Source organism: Dermacentor silvarum, chromosome 1 (assembly GCF_013339745.2).
Source record: "Dermacentor silvarum isolate Dsil-2018 chromosome 1, BIME_Dsil_1.4, whole genome shotgun sequence".
In the NCBI taxonomy this organism is placed as follows: domain Eukaryota; kingdom Metazoa; phylum Arthropoda; class Arachnida; order Ixodida; family Ixodidae; genus Dermacentor; species Dermacentor silvarum.
This window is the reverse complement of record NC_051154.1, coordinates 76,374,380-76,399,751: the sequence shown is the minus strand read 5'-3', so window position 1 is coordinate 76,399,751 and position 25,372 is coordinate 76,374,380. Positions and strand designations below refer to the sequence as shown.

The following is a 25,372-nucleotide window of genomic DNA, read 5'->3' as shown; positions in this document are numbered from 1 at the left end:
ATCTGTGTGTTTCAATATGAGTACATGTCAGTAAAATGTGTATCACTGTTAGTGTTTCTTGGCACTTCTCACATGTAGGTGGGTCTTCTTTTCTAAGTAAAAAATTGTGTGAGGTGTGTGTGCCCAATCCTTAGTCGGCATAAGACTACTTCGATAAGCTGTTCCTGGTGATTACATGACTTTCACTCGCCAAGTATGGGAGTTTAGTAAGATGTAGCTTGTTTGCGCAAGAGACTCATTCGTATTGCCATTTTGACATCAAGGCCTTCCGAATCTCTCGGATACTAACTTTGTATGGAAATGTTGTGTTTGTTATACCTTTGTATGCCGACATGGATGCGCATTTATCTGCTGCTTCATTACCCAGTATTCCAACATGGCTTAGCACCCAGCAGAAGCCACCATGCTTAAATATCCCCTAGCAGGGTTTCACACTCGGATTCAAGATGTACAGCCTTTAGTCTACTTAACGAATCAGTGTATTGTGACTAGTGGCAATATTTGTTTTTGAACATATCAGAAAAAATGGTCAATTGAATTTGACTTTTCTTATAATTATTAATGTTCGCGTTGCACTTAAAAATTTGATATTTGCACGGCTGCAATGTCAATTAGCTGCCATTATACAGGGGCTTGTCAGGTTGTAGTTTCATGTCTTTTCTTCAGATCTTTCATACTTCAAGCACAATGTTAAGTTATTTTCTAGCAAATTGAAAAATTATCTTACATCCATCATGTGCACCAAAATCCTCTCAATGTACAAGATTTAAAAAATCGTGGTAAAACTTGGAATGAGACTTTGCTCCTATGTACTTCACTCACTAGGCTAACACTGCAACCAAGCAGAAAGTACCTGATGAATATGCCATGGAAGTTAAGGGAAAAATGTATCCAGAACGTGCAGAAAAAGAGTGACATCAAAAATTGGCAGCTATTCTGTTACAGGACTATGGGGCCCTGAAGAGGAGTTGAAAAGCAGACTGTTATCCAACAAAGGGTTAAAGTCAGGTACCTGTAAACCACCCATCACTTTCATAAATTCACCTTCCCCTCACAACAAAAACGATGCGTGGCAAAAGCAATTATCATTGTCGACTTCAAGTATTGCACAGAAGATGGCCAACTGCAGCCATGTGACAAATATGGAAATTTTAACTTTTGTAAACTCACAGATACAGATATAAGTTCTTTTAGAATATACCATACAATTCTACAACCTGCCCTGAGTAGCAAAGGTTTGTGAGTGTCAGGTTAATGAAAACGGCGACCTGGGCAAGTTGGTGTATATTTATTGTTAGGAAAAGTGTGAAGGCACAAAGATGACAGAACACAGGACTGAGTGCTTACTATCAACTGAAAAGGTTTTATTTAAAATTTCCATATACTGGGTGTTTCTGCAAAGACATTAAGTAACTTAAAAATCAGGTGTAGCAAATAGCACAATTATAATCCTTGAGCTGGACTGCCCAAATAGGCGGACATTATTTGGACGAGAAATTAAAATGAATAATTGACTAATTAACAAAAATTCCCTGATTACATTTTAACTAATTACTTTACAGCACATATTGCAATTTACAAATTGTAGCTCATAAGACTGAAAGGCATGTGCACAGTTCGCTAGGTAGATACTATTGGAACAAATTCTCAGGATGGCCCCGTCCCAGTTTCGAGATATTAATTCCCGAACTTTGCTAAGAAATACATTGGTGGTCCAGTTACTTTGGTGCTTCAATGCATAAAACAGCGTTTTGTAAAATAAGCAATTGAAACTGACAGTGCATTTTTACAGCAAGTTTGATGGTGCATATCTTGAAAATGTCATCCACAGAATTCTTTTCAAGTGCACATGCCTTGCAGTCTTACGAGCTACAATTCGTAAATTGCAATATGTGACTAAGGTAATTAGATAAGAACTTGTGGATTTTAGAAAAAAAATTCATTCTTCGAGATATGGTACTGAAAACTTGCACATATACGTAACGTTATGCGTTTATTTTGAATATTCAGTCTACTTTTGTGTATCTGCTGTGGTTCTAATTTTATGTGAGCTTTAAATAACTTTATGCAAAAATTTGCAAAATATTTGTTCCTTAGATTTTGCTAAACAGGCTATCAATGGCTTCTGTATGATTCAAGGAATGCCATAAGACCAACCTTATTGCTCTAGCTTAGCTAGAAAAAGAGTTGTGAGACTTGTGAGACTTCAAAGTTAAGCACCAGAAAAACTCTTTTCCAGTGTCAACTTCAAAACCTTGCAACTTGTGTTCTATGTAAGGCAGAGCAATAAGGTTGGTCTTATGGCATTCCTTGAATTATACAGAAGCCACTGATACCCTATTTAGTGAAATCTAACAGTTAAACAGATATTTTGTAAATCCTTGAAAAAAATAATTAAAGGATGCTTACATTAAATTAGAACCAATGAAGATAAACAAAAATTGACCTGATATTTCAAATATGCACTTAACATTATATATATGTACAAATTTCCAGCACCATACCTCAAAGAATTAAGATTTAGAAAATTGTTGGTCAGAGACCCCCATCTCCCCTTAATTAGTGAATTTTTTGTTAATAGTAGATTATGCTTTTCAATTTCTCATGCAAGTAATTTCCACCTCTTCGAGTAGACCAATTTCAGGACTAGAGTTGTGCTAACTGCCACAGGCAATGTTTAAAAATTAAAGTTTTTGCAGGAACACCTGGTATATAAAAACCACAATGCCTGTGCAATGTGGTTTTTATCCACAAACTAACATTCTAAACACAAACCAAGATTTTAAACCAAGATTGTCTTTAAACACGCGCATCAGCTAGCATGTGAAATCGTTGAGGCATTTTAGATAGAAGACAAGAAGGGCACATGTGTGAGCCAAGTTTTGTGACTGATTCACGAGCTGAGCGAATCGGTATGAATTTATGGCTTGGCATATCTCCGATTTGGATGACACATGTGTCAGCCAGGCGTCCATCATACTGAATGACTACAAATTGTATTTCCTTTATTGCGTTTTATGACTGTTTTATAATCTTTTGAGGGGAGGGCCTACCAGTGCAAATTTTCACATGTGATTAGCCTTCACTAGTGCATACAGAGTTCCTCCTTGCATGATTTCTTTTCTTTTTTTGCTTCTTCAATAATCAGTTGACAGTTGGCACTTCTGTCGTTAAGTTCCTTCTTGCATACGTTACAATAAATTGCAATAAATTCTGGCGTTTTACCTACAAAACCAGGACCTTATTATGAGGCATGCCATAGTGGAGGACTCTGGATTAATTTTGACCAGCCGGGCCTTTTTACCATGCACCCAAGCATGATACACGATTGTTTTTGCATTCTGCTTCCATCGGAATGTTGCCGCTGTGCCCAAGATCGAACTTGTGACCTCGACCTCTACAGCGTAAGGACAACAAAGCCACAAAGCAATATCTGTTATATGCATGAAAGAGAAAGGAGAGGGTGCACAGACTCCAAATTTCCCTGCGACTTCACAGGCAGACACTTGCATCTGACAAGTCACAAATTGGAAGCCATGCTCAGTACCCCCCCCCCCCCCTTCCTCCCTTTTGGTTACAGAGTGAATACGTATTTAAAACTTCAGATACAAACTGAATAGTACCACCCTAGTAAAGTATTCAGTTTGAGACTGATATTTGGTTACTTCAAATATACAATTGCTATAATTGAATATATGGTCTTATTACAATTACTAAAGCTTGTATGTTGCAAAAAGGAACACCCATTCATATGTGCAACCAGTTATTTTACCGTAATGTAAGGCCAAACCGGAATACTGCTGACCCTTCATTTCTTGCTTCATTTACAAGTTGCTCGGTTGAACAACCTTTCGAATATCGCTGTCTGTATTGAAGGAAACAATTAGAAATTTTAAAGCGTGTAGCTTTCTTTGGCTCTTTCAGCCATTTTCGTTGTTGGTCAGTTGTCAGTGGTCGCACTTGGCAAGGAAAACAATCTCTCTCTCTTGCTCGTTCTCTCGCTCTCATTTGCTCGTTCGTTCACTCGATCATTTGGGCTATTTGCTTACATTGACAATTATTGTCGTTTGTTTCTGCACATTTTTAGCACATTACTTCTCCATGTTTCTTTTTTTCTTTTCTTTCTTTTAAGAAAAAAAGATTATGTAGTATTCTATAAGATATTCAAAACTATAGTTCTTGGATATTCCTATTCAATTCGATTACAACATTTTACAATCTGAATGCCCTTAGAGATAAGTCACTCCCCATTGCTTACAAGATGTCTATTTGTCATGCATGTCATGGCATATCAATGTGGCCACATTAAAAGACAATATAATTGATGGTTTGTTGTGTGCTGAAGCAACTGAGCCCACATACTGGGAATACAGAGTCATAAGCTATCTTAGTCTATCTAATAAAGTAAAACAAGCAACACACAAAATTTTTGTCTCAGTACCATATTAAAAAATGTGAAAAACGGCTAAAAGACTTGAAACAAGGAACAATTAGGGGATGCTTCAGTTTCCACACGAGTGTCGTCTTCTTGGGTGAGAGCAGTTGACGAAGGATGTAAAAAAGCTGGTGCAGGCAGCATGTGTAGGCAGGTGGTATTTCACCATCACAGCAGTTCAACATATGTGCAGTCCCATTTGAATATGCAGGAAGTCTAGATGAAGGCGGGCCATCCCGCATTTCATTGAGTAATGGTTACCACCAGAGGCTTAAAGTCCTCAGACGATGTACGCCCATGGTGAGCAGCATCTCTTGCAGACAATGTTCAGCTGTCAGCAGCTGAAGAAATCGGCAAGCATTAGGAGTTGCGCTTACGTCACAAGCTGTGGTCCACTACTTGGGTTCACTTCAATCAAAGTGAAGTCCACAACAACTAGCTTGAAAGTCATAGAAGCACTATCCATTCTGAATGTTTCCGTTACCAAGTGTTTGTCATTCAGTCTGCTGAGACCCCTTTAATCTCTCTGTCGAAAAAAAAGAGAGATATACACATAGCTGAATTTAAATAACAAAACGAGGGAATTGGCAAATGCAAATAATATAAATTGCAGTGACAAAAAGCCTATCATTAGCCCTATAATAGGGCCACTGAGGGTGTTGTAATGCTAAAAAAAAAAAAAAAGTTTAACATGCATTTTAATGTGCAATAAGTTGCGGACTTAATGACATGTCTGAAAGTTACGTTCTTTCGTGTATTTAGCTTTATCCTAAATGTGAAATATCCACATATATGAGACATCTACATAACAGTTAATTTTGGGCAAGAAAATAATGATTCAGGACCAAGTGTACTAACCTACATAAAGTCAAACAAGACAAGCTTAACGAAAGTGAATATTTGCATTTTTCCTGCTCAGCTATGCTGTGGTATAGGCTTGGTTCAGGCACAGATGCCAGGTATTGGGACTATAGCATGTCTAGCAAATGGTGACACAGTGCTGTCACACCACACTAAAATCTTCAGTGATACTCTGACATTATCATATCATTTCTATAACTTCAGGTCATCGTTTTATGCCAGCGGTACAATGATGAAAAATAGATGGGTGGAAAAAGCCACTATCGGAAGAGCTGTGTTCATCTGAAAATAAGAGGCACCCAAAGTGATTGTGAAGATTATACCACTCACCAGAATTGCTTGAACTGCTCCTTTTCCTGACTGGTCGAAGCATCTGTGGTTGCCGTATGTCTGCCATCAGCCTGTCGTGTACCGATGTTTCCCGCCGAGGTGCAGGCTTCAGTTTTCGCCTTGAAACCTGAAAGTAGAGGAGATTTGTTGATATTTAGAACATCTGGCCCAATGAACAAGCCTGGTTTCTACAACAATGACGACAATAACCATGCCTATCACCTAACCTAGTATTTCAGAAAATGCAGCTCCTATTTATTTTTGCTTATGCTACTCTAGAAAAACAGAGACACAATGAACATAAAGATCCATGGCTATTCTGACCAAATTCTCAGATAACACATTTTAACCCTGCCATGATGTGCAGACACTTTATAATCAAATCTAAGTTACTGCTAGTTATGTTGGTTTCATGCCTCTTCTCAGCATATATTCATCAAAAGATACTGCTAAAAGTGACTATTTTAAGTTTTACAGCAAGCTGTTAAGGGGAGTTCCACAGCCGTTTTCGTGTGACGGTGAAGGCTGGCGTGCAGTAGCATGCTCGGTATCAAATGTTAAAGAACAGCCAGAGTCCTGAATTTTTGCTTTGAAACACACTAATTATCAATGATTATAAAATAAAAGTTGCCTTGCATGTACCTCATTCAAATAGACAGTGACTTATTTGCATGTTCTTTTTTTTTTTGCCAGCAATTCGTAATTGTTTCCCACAACACATTTACCAGCTCCACAGTGGATGCCAGCCAGGAGTTTGTACGGCTGCGGTGGTGAATGATGAGGGTATTGTGCTGCAATGCTGTCAGCGTTGGAGCCGTCACTAAGAACAGCCAGCAAACAGACACCTAGTACTTCCGAACCTACTTAAAGAGCTTCAGTATCTTTGATGTATCAATTGCTCAGATTGGCATACATCTACTGAAGAATGTTTTTGTTTTTTTAAAGAAGCCAAGACTGTGCAAGACTATGAGTGTGCATGACACAGCAGATGCACCACAATAATCAGAACCCAAAATGGACAGACAAATACAACTTGATGAGTAATGAATTATGTTCACTTGGTGCTACTACATCAGCAAAGGGAAAAACTAAAGCTAAATAGAAAGTTTATATTTTCTCAAGCATAAAAGCGAAAACAATACTGCTTAGAACAATATATAGGGTACAGCAATGAAAAAAATGCAGCACCATCAACTTCATGGATTCATAACCCCGGATGGATTATTCGAATTCAATGTGATGCCATTTGGGTTGTCCAATGCTCCAGCAACCTTTGAAAGGTTGCTGGAGCATTGCCGACAGAAATCCACACAGATGCTAGTGGCGTTGCAACGTCTGGGTGCCGTCTTGGTCCAATGCTATGACGACCGTCAGCACGTGATTGCTTATGCAAGCCGCTCATTAAGCAAACCTGAACGCAATTACACGGTGACAGAGCAAGAATGCCTTACTGTAATCTTTGTGGTTCAGAAATTTCGCTCTTCCTTGTACGGACGCCCATTCCTAGCCGTCACAGATAACGATTCCCTGTGTTGGCTCATGATCCTTCGCGACCCTTGTGGTCGCCTTGCGCGCTGGGCTTTGAGGTTGCAGGGATATAACTTCGCTGTTTCCTAAAATGGTGGCCGAAATTATGCTGACCCAGATTGTCTTTCCCGTATGCTGCTTACCACGACGGACTGCAACGCAGACGATTTTGATCATCTTGTTGCCTCCGTGACACCCGCTTTTCCTGATATCGATGCATTCAGAGCAGAACAACGGACAGACACCAAATTGGAGCCACTCTTCACTTCAGCCCGCTCTACTGCAACAAGCAGCTACTGTGTACGTGACGGGCTCCTGTACAAAAGGAACTACTCAAGCACGGGTGCACGCTTCCTTCTAGTGGTGCCGGAGCGTCTCCGGCCAGCAATCCTTCAGGCTATGCACGATGACCCTACCTCCGGTAACTTAGGCACTGTGCGCACCCTTTATTGCATTCAAGAACGCTTTTACTGGCCCCGGGTGCGACCTTCAATTGAGTTGTATGTTGCCAGCTGCATACACTGCCAACATCGGAAACGTCCAACCACTGCCTGGTCTCCTTCAACCTGTGACACATCCTAGCTTGCCCTTTCAGCAAGTTGGAATCGATCTGTTAGGCCATTTTCCTCAGTCATCCAAGGGGAACCGCTGGATAATTGTCTGCGCCGACTATTTCACGCGCTACTGCGAGACGGCGGCTATACAGTAGAACACTGCTGATAAGTTTTTCACGGGACCATTATAAAAAAAAAAAAAAAAAAAAAAAAACGTAAGGGCCGGGAAATGCAAGAGCTGAGAAACAGGAAAAATTGAGAAATGACAGTAGTGTTGAACTGCACACAATATTATTTTAATTCTTACATGAAAAAAAGTTGTAGTTTCGCCTGAAAGCCGAAGCCCGAAGCATCGATTGCTATAGCAAATTAGTAGACAGCTACACAAAGTAAGGATAGTAGTTTTGTTGTCCGTATAAACTTGTAAACATTCGCTTATTACCTATATTAACAAGCATGGTATCAGCGCCCACAGGCAAACAAGGACACATCACGCTCGATGAGTGCAGACACGCGCTGTCAAACGCTGGCGTGAGCATCCGCCGCTGCGGCTGCGAGCGAAGTGACCTTTGTGCTGTTGTCTATCGCTTCAACGCAAACTGAGCGCCAAGAACACACAGCACGCACAAAGCTACGAGCCGCCGACACACCTACACTGCCTATACTCTGCCCCAACGGAGATCGCTTTCAAGATAAGGCCCACGCGACCGCGCGCGTGCATTTCGCAGTTGATACGAGAGTAGAACGCTAACAACGCCGCCCACTATCTGTCCCACCCCATCGCCGGTGCTTCGAGGGCAACGGAAGGCGCACTTTCCCTCTGCTTTTCTTGCGCGCGTGAGATTTAGCCGCGGTTGTCGGCTCCCCTCGCACACTTTCACTCGCACATACAGCACACTTTCACTCGCACATACAGCATACGGCGCCCTGCGACAGCGTTATCACCTTTGGATCTATGCGCCAAAACCAATTTTAGGGCCACAATGCGTCATAGACACAATTTTTAGATAGCAAATACGGATCTCAAAGGCCATGCTTTTGCTGGCGGAAACCGAAAATACATCATTGGTGTCGCACCCGGCACTTTCGGCGGCCAATCCCATCGTCAAGCCACCAAGCTACCCTAACCAAGCCAAGCGACATGAAGAGTCAAAATGGCCGTTCGGGCCGGCGCGGGGTGGCAGTTCGGAACGCATGATGTGGGAATGGTCCCACAGTTGCGACGCAACAGCGGGGTTACCAATGCATTGGGTTTTATGGAAGCTATGCCGGGACCGGACTTAACAACCGGGAAAACGCAGCACCCGGGAACGTAACAGCGGGGTTCTACTGTACCATCAGCCACTGCCACTGAAGTGTTGCTCTTCTTACTTAACGTTATTGTTTTGTGACATGGACCGCCTTGTGTTATTATAAGCGACTGGGGACGTCAATTCACAGCGGATATCGTGGAAGAGCTTCTACGTTTATTTAACTCACACCTCAGGCACTCGACGCCGTATCATCCGCAAACGAATGGCCTCACTGAGCGCACTACTTGAACGATCACGAATAAGCTTTCCATGTATGTTGCGTCCGATCATAAGAATTGGGATGAAGTTCTACTGTTTATTACTTACGCATACAACACTGCCAAACATGAGACTACCGGCTAACCGGCTAGAGCCCCTTCTTCCTTATATATGCTCGCCCGCCCCAGTATACACTCGACACTGTCCTCCCTTTTTAGCACCACGACAATCCAAGATGGTGAAAAAACTGGTAGGAGAATTACATTATGTAGGCCGCATCTAATTTAGTCCAAATGGCAAATTTGCCAGTTTGATTGCCTCGATCAAAATCAACATATAGCATTCCAGGACTATGTGCCCATTCCCTTTCAACTCCATTCCCGAATCTTGGAATCCCATTTCATTCTCATTCAATCTGTCCGACTGGTGCCATCATTCCATTCCCATTCCATTCCCATTCCATTCCTGGTGTTTAAACATGTGGAATGATTCCAGAATTAATTCAATTTGCAACTCTGGCGGGGACCACTCATTACTATATCTTACAGTAGTGGAGCTGTGTACTTCCTTCAAATTATTTTGATGCTGAGTTATCAAGATCACTGGTACTCTGAACATTTAAACATTTGCATTCTACATTTCAGCATTAAGCACCTAGCCAGTAACTCATTTACAGAAATATCAGGTTGTCAAACTGGCACCATATACTATGTTTCTGAAGCTAGTATTCATAAACAAAAGATACCACAGAAGAACAATATTAAAACTCTATTCACAAAAGCTGTTCAAAGCTGCTGTCCAATGTTGTTTCTTGTTAAGTATTTCTGGATAATGCAATACGTCAGCCTAATTTATTTCGCAGTTTCAAAATTTTGCAGCCATGAAATGAAGCAACTCCCATAATACACGTCTCAACCAGGTACTGTGACTAGCCTTGGGGAGTGCAGGCTAGTGCATATTGTGGGGGTGCAGTGTTTTTTGTTAGTCACTGTCATTTCATATGCCCTCACTTGCATGCAAATGGTAGAATGCTAGGCAAGCTGACAAGTAAACCTCTCCAAGCGTTGTTTAAAAGAGTACACTAATTTTTCCCCACTTTACTAGGTAGCTGTTCACTCCATAATTATGGTACAAAGTCTCATTTCTGTGAGTGTGATACAAAACATTATTCACATAAAACGTATTTCGGTGCGACCAGTTCAAGAAATGTGTCAAGTGCAGCACAACTTCAGGCATGAAGCAGGCCACAGGTTTTATCACAGAAATCACAGGTGGTAGTCCCATGGTATCACAAACCGCTGACATGTGTGTCATTCAGCCTGGTGCAGTGGTTAAAAGCCACAGCATTACTGTACTGCCGAAACCGATGGGTGCATCACTAAATTTGCCCTTCCACCCTCTGCACTGCTTTGAATTTGACACAGGATATGCCTGGTTCTCTGCTATCCCTTCTCTCCAAACACACAGTGTCCCTTTCAACTTCTCTCCCCTGTTATCCCATCGAATGCTGAATGAGCTCATCTTTCAATAGCACAGTCATGATGTGACCTGCGCCCACAACACCAGACTGAGTGGTGCACACTTCGGTTGGTGTGTAGTACCACATGACCAACATATCTCATTGCGGTGATGTCACCTGTGTCCTGCTTAATGCATTTTGGATTGCTTGCATTGCAATATGATGTAATTATTTTCTTGTGCTCTCAAGGAACAGTGGCTTCATACCATCATTATTGTACTGACAGGTATCGATCAATAAACAAAATGTAAACAAGACAAAATTTGTGTCAGTACTCTCTCAAAAAATCCCTTTCTCTCTCTCTGTCTGCCAATAGTCTCTCATTGGAACTGCAAATGCAGCTGCTTTTGTAGTGAGCTGTGAACATCTTTCATTTCCCTTTTCTATAATTTCAGCAGGTTGCATAACCAAGAGGAACATTATCATCGAATGTTTCATTTTCCTCTTTTTCTACTACCTAGTTGTCAGTACATGTGACAACTAGGTAGTTGTCATGTGACATGTGACAACTTTTTCCTGTAAATGGACAGGAAACGCCTCTCCAGTGAACTCCCTCTTGTAGCAACATAAGGAAGAGATTAGGAAAGCAGAACCATATTTTTTATCACGTTCATATTTGCAAAGTATGGCGACACCTGTTCTTGTAGCACTCCTGACTTCTGTTCGTTTCAATATCAGAGCTAGTGAATGAAGTGCATTGGTGCAATGCTCACTCAAGGTTTTGTACATGTTTATTCGTAGGTAAGAAAAAAAGTTTAACGTGTTCATAAGCACCTCGGCAAACTTGTAATGTGGCAGAAAATAGCACTGAGTATGTGTTTGCCATGTTTGTGCTTGAAAATTTCAAAGAAAGCCTGCACTGTGTAAAAATGCAGCATGTGTAAAAATACAGAATATACCCAGATATACAATCGACCAATGCTTGCGAGCTATGCTCAGACCTAGCTGACTTGAAACACATGCTCTGGCGGTGCCCCGCGTTACACGACGGCGACGATGTCACGTCGACCAAATGGGAGGCTGTCCTAAGCATCCCCGATCTTGAAGCACAGCTATGGGCTGTCCATCGGGCCCGCGACGCAGCAGAGAGGCTCGGCCTTTCTGTGCCGACGTGGGAGCGGCCCGCTACGTGCTGACGCGCGTTCCGACGGACAATAATAAAGTTTTACCATACCATACCATGTGTAAAAATGCAGCATTTGCAACGTACCATCATGCTGAGACACTTTTCCATCCATTTTATGAAGAGCCAAAGGTGAACATCATGGCATAAATTTGTGGGATGAGTAGGTGCCAATTTTTTCTATCCAAGGTTACTTAGTTTTCATATTTCCTTTTTTATGACAGAAGCAGCATCAAGAACCACAAAATATTAATGTGTAAACATATTAGCCCCTGAGAAGTTTGAGTGGCACCCTCTTGTATGTAAGAGTTGTCCACTAGCCATCAGTGTGTGTACAGCGCGGATATCCTTTTAACACATTGTTCAGTGGTTGTGGCACACTCATAATAGCTTGTCTGAATTGAATTGAACGATGAATTGCTGCTGTCTTTGCACTAAATTCAGTGTTTTCCTGTGGACAGCACACCTCCGCATTGTCGGTAGCATGGTCTGTTGGCTACAGACATTACAATTTTGTTGTTGGCAAGTGCTTCAAGCACATCATGAAAGGCATTTGATGTCATTCTCAAAAAATTTAGTGGCCACTAGGTGCATTAAAGGGGACTCAAAACACTTTTTGAACATTAAAAAACACAAAAACATTGCCGATCTGTAGACAAGGCTCCTGTGAACATGTGAGCCAAACATTATTGGACTGCATGCAGCAGGGAATTTACAATCAAAAACAGAAAAAAATCACTTGCTCTCTTCTTCGCAATATCGTTATCAGCTATGCTGCAAGCAGCCAAGCGGGCCCAGCAGGCACCGACAGATTTCGTTATCGAGAGAACATTCTAATACTGTAATTGCTCATTTTCAAAGAGCCCAAAAAAGGTATTTCATCTTTGCCCTTCTGGTCTACACATGCCAGATGCGCTTTGCTGCGCCTGCTCAGCGTGGCCTCCAAGATCGCACCAGCATGCTGTGTAGTGTAGATACAGCGGCCCCCATGGGGTGCCGTAACGAGCCCTCTCCTCGGAGATATGCTCAGGCAACCGCATACTCTGATTGGTCTCTGTAAGTGACGCAGCTCCAGGCGCCGTAGTGCCCATCTTGCGACGAGAGTGTGCCGCGCGTGCCTGAATCGTAAGTAGCGTTGGAAAGGGAAAAAAAACTCCTTTTGGGTGGGACCTTGCCCTCTCACCATCCTCCCTGTGTAGCTTTCAGCGCCTTAGTGGAGATGAAAGAAGAGAGAAAGCCATGCCTGGGTGCGATAACCACCTCTAACTACGCTTATAGGTCAAGGATTCGAAATATGTTTACAGCAGGAGATTCATGAAGCGACATCCTTTAATAGTGGAGATAAAAGAAGAGAGAAAGCCATGCCTGGGTGCGATAACCACCTCTAACTACGCTTATATGTCAAGGATTCGAAATATGTTTGCAGCAGGAGATTCATGAAGCTACATCCTTTAATAGTGAGGACATTCTATGATTAGTTAGAAACCTGTTTCAGGGCCCCCTGTAGCAGCCCTGCAGCAAAAGTTGGAATCATGCAGCAATGTGGCATTAGCAGCAAAATGGTACGTGACAGTAGGCACATAAGTGAGGAAATCAAGAGGAGTGTACGTAAATCGTTGAGTGGTGCAACCTGTCTTAAAAATAGATTTTCCGGCATATTTTAATTCAGAAGAATACTTTTATTTTTACACTGACAAAGTGACATTTTGTGGCTGGATTGATGTTTTCCAAAAGTGCATAAACAGAAATAGTTACTTGATGCGAAGCCAATTGTAACATTGAATTTTCACATTGAGATATGATCATAAGATTGCTTTGCAGCAAGATAGTGTGAAGCATGCTTTTCAACTGCAAAACAGTATGAGAGTAACTGCTTCACAGTGAAATTACTAGATTTTTCTTGCCAACAATAGCTTTAGCAATGTAGTAGCATGAAATGAGTCAAATTATCAGTGAAATTGTGTTCAACTACACAGCAGCTTAGTCAGCATGCCACTTTACAACTGATCCGCAAGATCACGCTTCACCTAGAAAGCTGCGTAGACCCTCGTTTATTCTCTAGTTTGCTCACTCAGCATGATGTTTTGCGACTTGAGTCGTGAGGTTTTGTCCATGACTATGACAGCTGTGGTTTTATGGAATGCAAATATAAATTTTAATGTTTGTTGGCTTCATAAGTACTAACATTTATAAAGCTAACACCAGAAAAATATACAGACAATAATTGGAGGTTGCCATGCTATGCAAGCACACATTGAGAGCAGCGGCAAATGAATGAAAATGCAGCTGTTCCAGCTGGAGTACAGCAGATGACAAGTGCGAATGTCCCAGCTGATGTCCCCAGGTTGTTGTTTGCAGTCAGTGCCACCATCAATCCGCCTTTTTCACGGCGCGACGGCACATGCACCCTGCCCTAGCAGATTAGTCGCAAAACGTTTTGGAAGGGACACGCGCGCGGTCGCGCGGCCCTGTCTCGAGGAAAGATCCCCCGGAAAGAAAAAAAAAAAAAAAAAGCCGCTCGGACGCGCGCTACTGCAAACACTCGTGCCGTGTACAGCGTTGAAACTCCACTGGTACCGCGACGTCGACGCGGTGCCGAAAACGTTTGCAGCGTAACTGCAACTCCAATTTAAAACAGAAAGCGACCAGTGTGTCGTCCGGACCACTCCGGATGCACCCTGAGCCACGTAGTTGCCGCCTTTCATTGATGGCTGGCAAATTTCACGGAAAACCCCTGCGCTACACTTGGGCGACTCTTAAAATCATCAAGTTGCTGGCGAAGTCTTCTTGCAGAGTTGGCCCTCACTTGCTGGTGGAGGCAGCACGCGCCTGAGTTCACGTACTCGTTTAAGGCGCGGTAATAATGGGTCGATACGAGACCGACAAGACGCTCACGCCAACGGATGGCCTGGGTCGCCGAGACTATCTTATCATACCAGGCCGACAACGACGCAGCCGACGAGCGCAAGTTGTACTGTGACGGGCTTTCTTGTCAACGGCACCGACGGCGCCGACCATCGTTCGACCGAACCCCGCGCGACTGGCCGTCGAACCGACAACGCGATATATCCACAGCGCCTTCGATTGCATATATGATCGTATAACATACACATATGTATATATGATTAGTCAAAGATGCCTTATATATACGGAGTTGAAATGCACAAGCTTCATCCCTCCCATGCCGAGAACATGAAGTGTGAGCCAATGTTGATCATGTTCAGCGATGGTTAGGCCAGGCGCCGTCGAGTTCTTGCACCTGCTACCGGTGCACCTGAACTGAAATGTAAGCAGTTAGGCCGAAGGAAACTGAATTTATTGTTCGTCTCTGGCCTTACTGATTTGAAATCAACGTCTCTTCCCTTCACACGGCGCGTACACAGTAAGCGGCAAGCGGCGACACAGCGCTAGCTGTGCGAACACCTGTACGTCACCGTACCCGTATAGGCTGCCGGTCGCTTTCGCTACGTAGATGGGTGGGTTTGTACGTGTTGTTATGCTGACACAGATATGCATGTTTTGCTACATTTTAACATTTCATACCAGCGATGTACCTTCGCTCCAATATTTGACGCTAACAACGATCTGTGGCTGTAGATGTCAATGAAACAAGCTTCACCGCTTTGATAAATCCGACGTGGAAGGCTTCGCTCGAAGACCTTCTTGAATATGCTCTAAATTTCCAAAGAATGTGTAAAAAGAATACAAAAAGCGAGCTCCAAGTGCAGAGATCAGCGACAATAAACTCCAAGGCAGCCGCGTCGGCAGACGGAACTCGGTGTGCCTCTATCGGCCGCACTGCATGCACAACAGTGCACTCAGGCCTGCTCACCCAGCAGTCGGTGAGTGCTGCATTGCGTCCAGGAATGACATGCTGCCCCGGAGAAGCCATTAATAATTATTCGCGATCCACGAAAAGCACAACCGACGTGCACTCAACATGGGCGCAGGTGCAAAAATCAACCGCCGAAATCCCCGGCACCCTACCAAAACGTTTCCAGCAACGTGCGGCAGAGGGCAGCACAGGAACATGCAAAAGGCGGATTGTGCACAAGGTCAATATGTTATTTGGACCCACGTTATGGCCTCAGAATGGCTAAGGGATACTAAAATATTGTTCTTTGTCTGATCTTTCTTTTTTTTCCTACTTGATGTTGTTAGTTGTCAACGCAGTAATCACAGTATGAAGTACTAAAAGCTCCAGCACACATAAAAAAGAAGGAAGCACTTTGTGACAAATGATAATCTGTACGCGTAACACCTACAAGCCACAAAATGCCTATATGTTATAATCACGTCACCATTTATACAACCTATTCATGACATATGCAATGTATCACAAAAAAAGACAGCAGCAACACCAGCCATACGTATGGCTTTGAGCTCAGAAGAAAGGATGGAACTTACAGGAAACAGTGGAGGCCTAGAACGGATAAATTCCAATATTAAAGCGTGGGCATCTTTCTTCACTCGAGGTGGGAGATCACCATTAACCTGCACGAAACAGGGGCAAACAGTGTCTTACAGGACTAGTCATAACACCAAGCAGACAAATATATACTAGATATCAACACATATTGCAATGAGTTGACCTTCGTTTACATGTCTGGAGAAAGGCGACAGAAAGGTGACAGAAACACAAAAACTAGTACAGAACAAAACACTGCTATGCACTTTTCAAGAAAGCCTTAAAATAACATCATGCATACACATGAACAAATGAAGAAAACTACGCACAATCATGCTTGAGTGCCATTTGGTACATCTATGCTGTGGGGAGTGCTGAATTCCAGCATGCATTAAGGGAAATGTGACAGGTGTGTGCATGCAGTACAACGCACACCATTAAACATAAAAGTCATTGTCAGTTCTACTGCTCAACACTTTACGAGTTATGGATACAGTAATCTTGAGAATGCAGTACAGTGATCCCTGAAGGATGCAATGAAGTACGTAATTAAAAATTATACAGCACATTACTACAAATAATGTTATTAACACTTTCTGTGATCTGTGATCCCTATTGAAATTTGTGATCCCTATTGTATTCAGTGCATAAATGTTTGAGTGTATCTGTGCTTCAGAGCAGGTTGGCATAGCAAACCAATGCCATAAGTGAAACAGTGCGAATAAATTCCTGACCCTTGTCAAGCACAGTTGACATCAAAAGTCTAAAGACCATGGCACCCACAAAAAATTTCTTCTAGAACAGCCATGCGACATGAAATTGTCTCAATGCATTACATTGGTCAAACAGGCACATGTAGACTGTACCACTTCATTCCAGCTTGTGTGCCTAGGCTGTGAACAAATTTTTTTTTCACAGCATTTGTGGTCTCCAGACTATTCTTTCCAACTGTGCATGAAGTATTTGAAATGGGTAGAGTGGTGCTGGTGTACCTAACAAAGCCAAGCAACTTATGGTGTTGAACAGTGAACGCGAATGAAAAACTGATTACAAAATTAGGGCAATAAAATAGTGGACTTTCCTCACATCACATGAGAAACAAAGAAATTTTTGTTTAATCCCTGAATATAAAAAAAAAAATACCTGTCTGTCTGACCCTTCTTACTCCACAGCTGAAATAAATGTACAAAGTTCCTCACATATGTGACGAAAATGTACTAGCAATTACTGACAATGACTGCTGTGTCATCCAGCAGCTATGCTGTGCAAGCGTAGTGCTTACTGTTGCCTCTGGAACACATACACAAACACCACCCCACTTGGAGTCTGCAAATGTGTATGCTACAAACCCTACACAAACTGCAAAGTCTGGATGTTGCGTGGTAACTCAACAGTTTGCATGCCTGTTCACCAACTGCACATTGTCACAGTGGTACGAGTTCCATCCCCAATGATGGCTATAAGCAAGGCTGTTTTCCTTTGCCATATATAGTGAGGTGCCCTCATGTGATAGCCAGATGAAGCTTTATGGTGACACAGAAGCTCGACTGACGTCTCGGAGTGCACCTACTGAAGTACCAATAACTGTCTATCACCAGTAAAATTCTGCTATAATAAAAATTTGGCAGTGTCAGTTCTATGCCTTTTTCATGTATTTTTTATGCCTATTGCTACCCATTGCCTTTTGCTGTGCTAAGCCATGGCTGATCGAAAAACACATTGTGTGTCTATTCTCCAATCAACTGTGCCATGCTCTGATCAAGTGACATGGAAGTGTCTAGCCATTCCAGACATAAGAACTGGCTTTGGCATGTCCCCTCTAACACAGCGAAATAGTAGAACTGCTGGGCGTTCCCTGAATGTGCTCAAAATAGAAAAGGGTTGTGGAACACACAACATATCCATTTTATTGTCATAACGTGCAACTATTCTGGCCTTCAGCAATCTGCAGTAATGTATTACTGTGAGCACGAGCTTGGGAGATACAATATTCACATATGAACAACAGCAAATTGGCAGTGAAATTTTAACAATCTATTGTCTGTCAAATTTTAAACCACAAAGAGCACTTATGTGAAAATCCTACACTCAACATGATTAAAGGGGCCCTGTGCGCCAAATTAAGCATGCTGTTTTTATTCCACGTTTGCTTACTATAGGACCTGACGATGCTTCAGCAGGAGTGAGGGCTCCAAGATATGTGTACCATATTTTCCAGTGTATAAGTTGCAATTTTGTACAAGTCGCACGCCCCGCTTCTCATGACTTTCACAGAAAAAAATGGTATACAAGTCACACCGGTGTATAAGAAGAGCCTATTTTAACTCAATCAGCATGATGAAAAAGAGTGCAAATATGCACTCTTTTGCGATGTACAGCATTTCACGCTTGCTGCAAATTCTAGCAGAAAAATAACTTCAATCAAGATTTATTGCACTCCACTCGAACCCTTCGAAGGCCTCATGCTCCAATGTAATCAAAACGTATAGCTACCTCGGCCGGCAGCATCCCTGGGTCACTGTCGTCAGCCTCTGAATAAACTTTTAAATATGTAGGCAAGTCACTTGCACTGCTTCGGTGGCGTGGCATTTAGTTTTCATTTCTTTTTTGCTCTTTTTCAACAACAGTGACGCAAACAAATGTTATCAGGAGTTGTGGTTGAAGAAACCCACAGAAGATGTCGCTACCAGTGTTCTGTTAAGGTAACACTGTCCTTCAGAAAGCGCGGCTACAGGTTGTCGTGGGAAGGCCACAATGGAAAGACAGCTTCTACTACCGCTTAATGAAAGCCATATTTTTATTTGAAGCAGCATAACTCTGGGTGCTAGCCGATTCCAACTTGCACCTGCAAGTTTCCTAACTTCATCACCCCACCTAGTTTTCTGCCATCCTCGACTGCACTTCCCTCCTCTTGGTATCCATTCTGTAACTCTAACGGTCCACCGGTTATCCATCCTACGCATTTACATGGCCTGCCCAACTCCATTTTTTTTCTCTTAATGTCACTTAGAATATCAGCTAGCACAAGACAGGGGTAATTAGAGATTGCAGGGAGAGGCCTTCGTCCTGCAGTGGACATAAATATAGGCTGATGATGAAGTCTGGGTGAGTGAAATGCAAAAGGTCTGCCTTTCATTCGTCTGCTCTTATTTTGAATTTGTCCTTTCTTTGCCCGCATCAATTTTGGCAATTATTTTTGCGTCCACCTCAGAATATTACAAGGAATGCATTGTGATGCAGAAATTGGATGGTAAAATATGGTTGCAGGGTCACTTTCTTAAACAGATACAGAGTTATGTTTGTTGGAAAATGAGAGGCTTATTGATGACCTAACTAGAAGATCAATTGGATACAGAGAGCTAAGTGAAGTACTGTGACATTGTGTTAAGACTGCAAAGATGTCTATAAGAGGGTTTATATTGTGTGAATGAACATGACGACTAAAAACTGGACACCTCATTCACTTCAATTGCCTCATGCTTATTTCACCTTTGCAAATAATATAATTAAATCCTCACTCCTGTAGACAAAATGTCACATAAAATTTTGGTGCAAAATGTAACTCTACTACCAAACTATATTAAGGCATATTAAATCTGGATTCTAGTGGCATAAATAAATAAATAAATAAATAAATAATATATATATATATATATATATATATATATATATAGAGAGAGAGAGAGAGAGAGAGAGAGAGAGAAACAAATAAAATCACACTGGTAATTCTCTACACAACTTGCCAGAAGCAATAGACATAGTCCCTGTCAACTTCTCAGGCATATAAAAAAAAAAATCATTTTTCTAGATAAACACAACCCTTGCTGATAATCTGTACACCCACAGCTTTTACATATGCATGAGATGTCCTTACCATGACTTTGTTTAGCTTGTACCTCTGTGAACGGATGTCATCCAGCAACATCTCGTAAGGCGTTAGCTCGTACTCCACAGGATGCAGGTGTGTTTCAACATCAACCTTCTTTAATTTGACTCCCTGTCGAAGTTCTCGAATAACCTGCATCCACAGCATGGCCTGCAAAGCAACAATAGCAAGCAGAGAAAGAAAAAATATACTATGACCTTAAGGCCAGATCTTTCTTTCCCCTGTCAAGAAAACGGTAAAAACAGGCACAATGCAAGCTCACATGTAAACCAGAAAGATTAATTATGAACAGGAACCAAACTGGTATGTATTATTAAACAGTAGGGTCACTTTAAAAAAATCTGAAATGTCCACAATCAAGCTCCTACACAATGCATTGAAAAAAATGACCATCTTGCCACGTGGAAAGTTTCTTCAAAATTTTGGCAGTGAATAATATAACTCTCTAATTTCATAACAAATACAATTGCTTTAGAAATCATTTGGCTAAAGACCACTATCATCTGCTGCACATCACACACTGAAACATCAGCAGGCTTCAGCAATTCCTGCAGCTCTGAAATTATTTATTGGGACCCCCAACTGTCACCAAGCCAACAACTTTGTGCAATGAAAGCTCTCAGAAATGTATGTAGCATCTATATCTCGGTGACAGAGATGATGATAATTCTGTCACAATAATGATGGCATTGCATTAACAACGGTGGCGGTATTACGATACAACAACCACTGCTGCAGCATAATGGAATCGACAGAGCAAGCCCTGTTTCAAGCTTGTCAATGCTCATCGCAGCGTGAAGTAACCAACAGATGGACGGGTGGACAGAGCAAACCATGTTTTGCGCACTCAACTGCTGTTGCAGTAAAATGAATGTAACTCCAATGTATCACACTACCAGCAAACCAGACTTTACAAAATTTCGAACGTGGGTTCACCACAAGGCAGCATGGTGCTCTGCAGAGAAGCTTGATTGCAGAATTTCTATAATTTATCAAACTAAAATATTTCGAATTTCAATGCTACTGTGCTGCCAGCAACTCCAGTGCAACAGCAGCGCACTGCTGACTATCTCCGCTGTTCCCCTGATTGACTACTGAATTCCTTCCCCGGACATGGACTCGACTTTTGGATCAGACATAGGCTAAAACAGACCCAACTTTTTAAAATTAACTCTCTGGTTTCACATTTAAGAGCTAAAATCTGGATCCCGATGCAGTGGACAGCTCCATGTTAATTTTGACCACCGGGTATTCTTTAGGGTGCAGCCAAAGATAAGTGCAGAAGCATTTTTGCATTTAGCCTCCATACGAATGCAGCTGCCATAGCCATGAATCAAACCAGCAATCCTGTGCTTAGCAGCACAACATCCATATCAGTGAAGCCCTGTGACATGTGGCCCCAAATATTGGCATGCAACCATACTTTGACACGCTAAAGATTGTGGCGTCTACACCACGGCGCATGATTGCACTAAAATAGGAAAACATGTAGCCACTGCCTAAGCCTATTCCTGCAGCGGCTGGTGTTGTGCAGTGCATTTATGGAGCAACACTGTGAGAGGCAATTGGAGCTCGACTATAAAGGAGACTAAAGAGGTACTAAGTGATGTAGTTTTGTAAATTATGCATCTGGGACACCGAAAACGAATATGTTACTATGCACAGAAATTTGGCAGGCTATGCAGGGCCTGGATAAACGAAAGACAGGTGGTGATGGCACCTTGAAGTTCCTGCGCTAGCTGCCTATGATGTCATTAATTTGGACAGCATCTGTTCAGGACTAATCAACATTTTGTACATAAGAAACGATTGCATTGAGCTCTAAAAGGACCAATGAATCAACCTAGCGAGTTCCGAGACCTTTCTTAGCACAGAAATAGTCAACAAAGGAGAAAATACTTAGAAATATGCAGTGTAACAGTGATGTACCAGTGCTGTACCAGTGTTGCTGTTTGTACACGAAATTCAAAAAGGGAAACATTTGCTTTCACTTTTTTCTCAGGTAGCAATGAACCCTTTTCCACCAAATAACTGAAAATGAAAGTCTTGAAAACATACCTTATGATTCTAAACGGATTTCTAATTGCGCTTTAGTGTCCCTCTTAAATATTATTTCAATGGCAATAGCCATTTTACAGATCACTCATAGGTGCTTGCAGAAAAGGGTTTGTCATATCTAGAATGGCCACAGCATAAATGAGTTGCAGCTGCTGCTGGCAGAGGTCTAAAATTACCCAGTGTACAAGCAAGTGACCTTAATTAAACAAATTGAGGTGCTGTGCATTACTTGAAGCAACCAAGGAAGGAGGGTGCGATGTGTGTTAGAGATGGTGTTCTAGTTGGTGTTGACGTTGCACCAGTAAGGGAGGAACTGTAGTTGTTGCTGGTGGACAAAAGCTAGTGTGGCTAATTGCAACACAGCAAGCACGCAGTATGCCAGAATGCTCTGCTAAATGTGCCAACATTGGCATCGTGCTGCCGATTAAGGAGAAATGTGGTATTCGCTTACTTCACCTTTCTGAAACAATTTAGGCAGCCAAACGCAGACAACTGAAGGCAGACAAATGCAATGCATGCCTCGATTTCCCAGCTTCACAGACCACCGCGTTCTTTGAACAAATGTATGTCAAACATGCAAACTTGCCTTAAATGCACACATTAACACTTCTGAAAATTCAAAACAAAAATGAATTTTTGAAAATATTTTTAAGTCTTTCATACATCTTCAGCACTAAGCAATGCATCTATTGGCTGCCGCAATTACATCTCTTCATGCCCTAGTGTGAGAGTCTTGCAGGTTATTATCACCTAAGACAATAAAATACTTGGAGCACAATCTCAGATGTTATTCATATTTGTTCCCACTACGACACTCACAGCTTTTATATATTTACTAGGACTGTCTCACCATAAAATATGTGTTTAATTATGTGTAGTGCTTTGCCCATCTTTAAAAAATTTTTCTTTGCATAAGTACTTGTTTCAGTTCTAATCATTTTCTTACTTTACAAGAAAATGCAGTGGGAACCACTCTGCCAAAAGTATATGCTGTATTTTTATTTTAGATTTCATCAAAATTATGCCATTTTACTTTCATTGCAAACACGAGACAAGTGAATGTGTCAGCCCATCAAATTTATGTGTATGCTTCAACTGTAAAACAAGGAAATCTGGAAGCGATATGTGAAAGCACTTTTCCTGATATTTTTCTTCAAATTCATTCTATTTACATTTAGTGCTATGTTAAATCCAAGCAGTAGTTTGCACAAAGCAGATGACTCAGGATTACACTAAAAAATGTTGATCTCCGCAATCCTATCCTATCAGATAACTACTATTATATTTCATTATATCAACAATTAATGTGAGGTCACATCTTATAGTGATCTGAATAAAACTGATTGCTTAGTACGTACCGTCTCAAGTAACCCACTCAGCTATTACTATCTCCAACTTGCTCCTTTTAACACTGTGGTGAAGTTTCATGTACAAGTATTGATCATGGGACCATTCAACTATACTCCTGCAACATCAAAAGACCCTTGGCTTCTTGTGAGCCCAAAGCAATTTAAGACCATCCATACTGTTTTCTGTCACTACATCACAGAAACTAATGAGGATTCATTACCCAGTCCTGAAACTGTAAGCCATCAAGATCTGAGGTATCTGGATCACTGCGATGACACTTGATAAAATCCTGAAAAAAGAAGAGCAAATATAGTTTCACTGTTAAGTACAGAGGGTACACATAAACCGAATCGTGCAATTAGGCATGAGAAATAAATTTTGAGCCTACTTAAAAAAAAAAGACTGCGACTGTGAATTATCGGACGAATTAGGTTGCAATACCACAGTGTGTGCAGAGGTCACAGCTATGTCAGAAACACACAGCCGCGACCTCTGCTTTTCTTTCTTGTTTTTCTACGGTATAACTGGCGTTTCAGGTGAAAAGCCAGTGATCTGAGACATTGTGTGTCATTGATTCCCTCTCGCCTACAGCAAGCTGAAATGGCACATAGTGCAGAAAGGGGGAGTGGAGACTGCTGGGGACAAGAGTGTACTGTGCCAAATTGGAGAAGGCCACACGGCAGCAGGAGTGCATGGAGAAATGGCGAGTGAGTAAGAAGTGAGGGCAAATAGTGTTGGCAAGCAGCAGCAGCAGCAGCGAATGGCACGGCGGTGCCGCCTATCGTTGGCCTCAATTTGGGGCAAAGCACCAGGTTATGTAATAAAGCCATAAGTTACTCCAGGGAATTCAATAAAACTGGGTTTGGACTGCTGCAGCAGTGCTCATTTTGTTGTTGAAATGAACCAAGGAAGAAAATGACAGCCAGAGAGAGATTGCCACTCGTAGCACAAGGAGTAGCTCAATTTGCGAATGACTGTTGAGCCAGCGCTTATGTTGAGCTGTAAGCGGCGACGTGGGCGATATCTGCGGCCAGGGGCGTCGCCAGAGGGGGTTCACACCACGCACATGCCCTCCCACCCTTGAAAATTCTGTGTACCAGAGATACCCGGCATAATGTGACATGCAACAAGACCAGCCTGATTTGCCACCTCTTCCCTGGTCAAGTGTGTGCCCCCCCCCCCCCCCCCAAAAAAAAAAAGAAATTCCAGGCTACACCACTTACTATGAGACACTGGTGCATTTCACCAAACACTGTGGAAGTGCCAAGAGATCAAGTGCCTCATGGTACACAATGTAACAAGACTGCACCAAGGCTCTCGTAGCTACCACTTTCACTGCAGATTCACTAACGATCCCTCAATGTATTTTTTTCTTTTAGTCAAGTCCCTTATATATTGCCAAAAACCAGGGAACACTCACTTTGGTTCCACTAGATATTTTTTGTAGGAATGTTGATAGCTCAACAGCTTCTGCAACTAGAGCACGGCAAACAGCCTTGTAGTGTAAGTCAGCCTGGGTTGGGGTTTGAAGGTGGGACGCGCACATCTGAAACGAAACACAAGAAATGAGTATGATAAAGAAAAAAGAATATTTTCTATGTCATTTAAGGCCAAAGGCTTCCTGTATGAACATACCTCTTCTCTACACTAAATACCTGCAATATGACCAAACTTTTAATAATGAATCCCAATTCTGATTCTAAACGAAAAACAATGTTACATATGGGTGGGCATTATGAGATTACAACCCTCTATATATCCCTGTTTTGACTGTCATCGATGACAACGTTGTGAAATTTGAAATCTAAAC

The 25,372-nt window shown here is 42.0% G+C and overlaps 1 protein-coding gene across 2 annotated transcripts in view; it reads right to left on the bottom strand.

Annotated features, from left to right (window-relative positions):
• LOC119466526 (protein spire homolog 1) overlaps positions 1-25,372 on the bottom strand; it is a 200,882-nt gene that overhangs the window by 62,691 nt on the left and 112,819 nt on the right. For both annotated transcript variants that reach the window (XM_049669896.1, XM_037727052.2), the window contains exons 4-8: positions 24,983-25,108; positions 23,783-23,851; positions 20,143-20,304; positions 16,268-16,354; positions 5,627-5,753 (exon numbers count right to left, since the gene is read on the bottom strand). In XM_049669896.1, the coding sequence (XP_049525853.1) occupies positions 5,627-5,753; positions 16,268-16,354; positions 20,143-20,304; positions 23,783-23,851; positions 24,983-25,108 (571 nt within the window). The remainder of the gene's footprint in view (positions 1-5,626; positions 5,754-16,267; positions 16,355-20,142; positions 20,305-23,782; positions 23,852-24,982; positions 25,109-25,372) is intronic.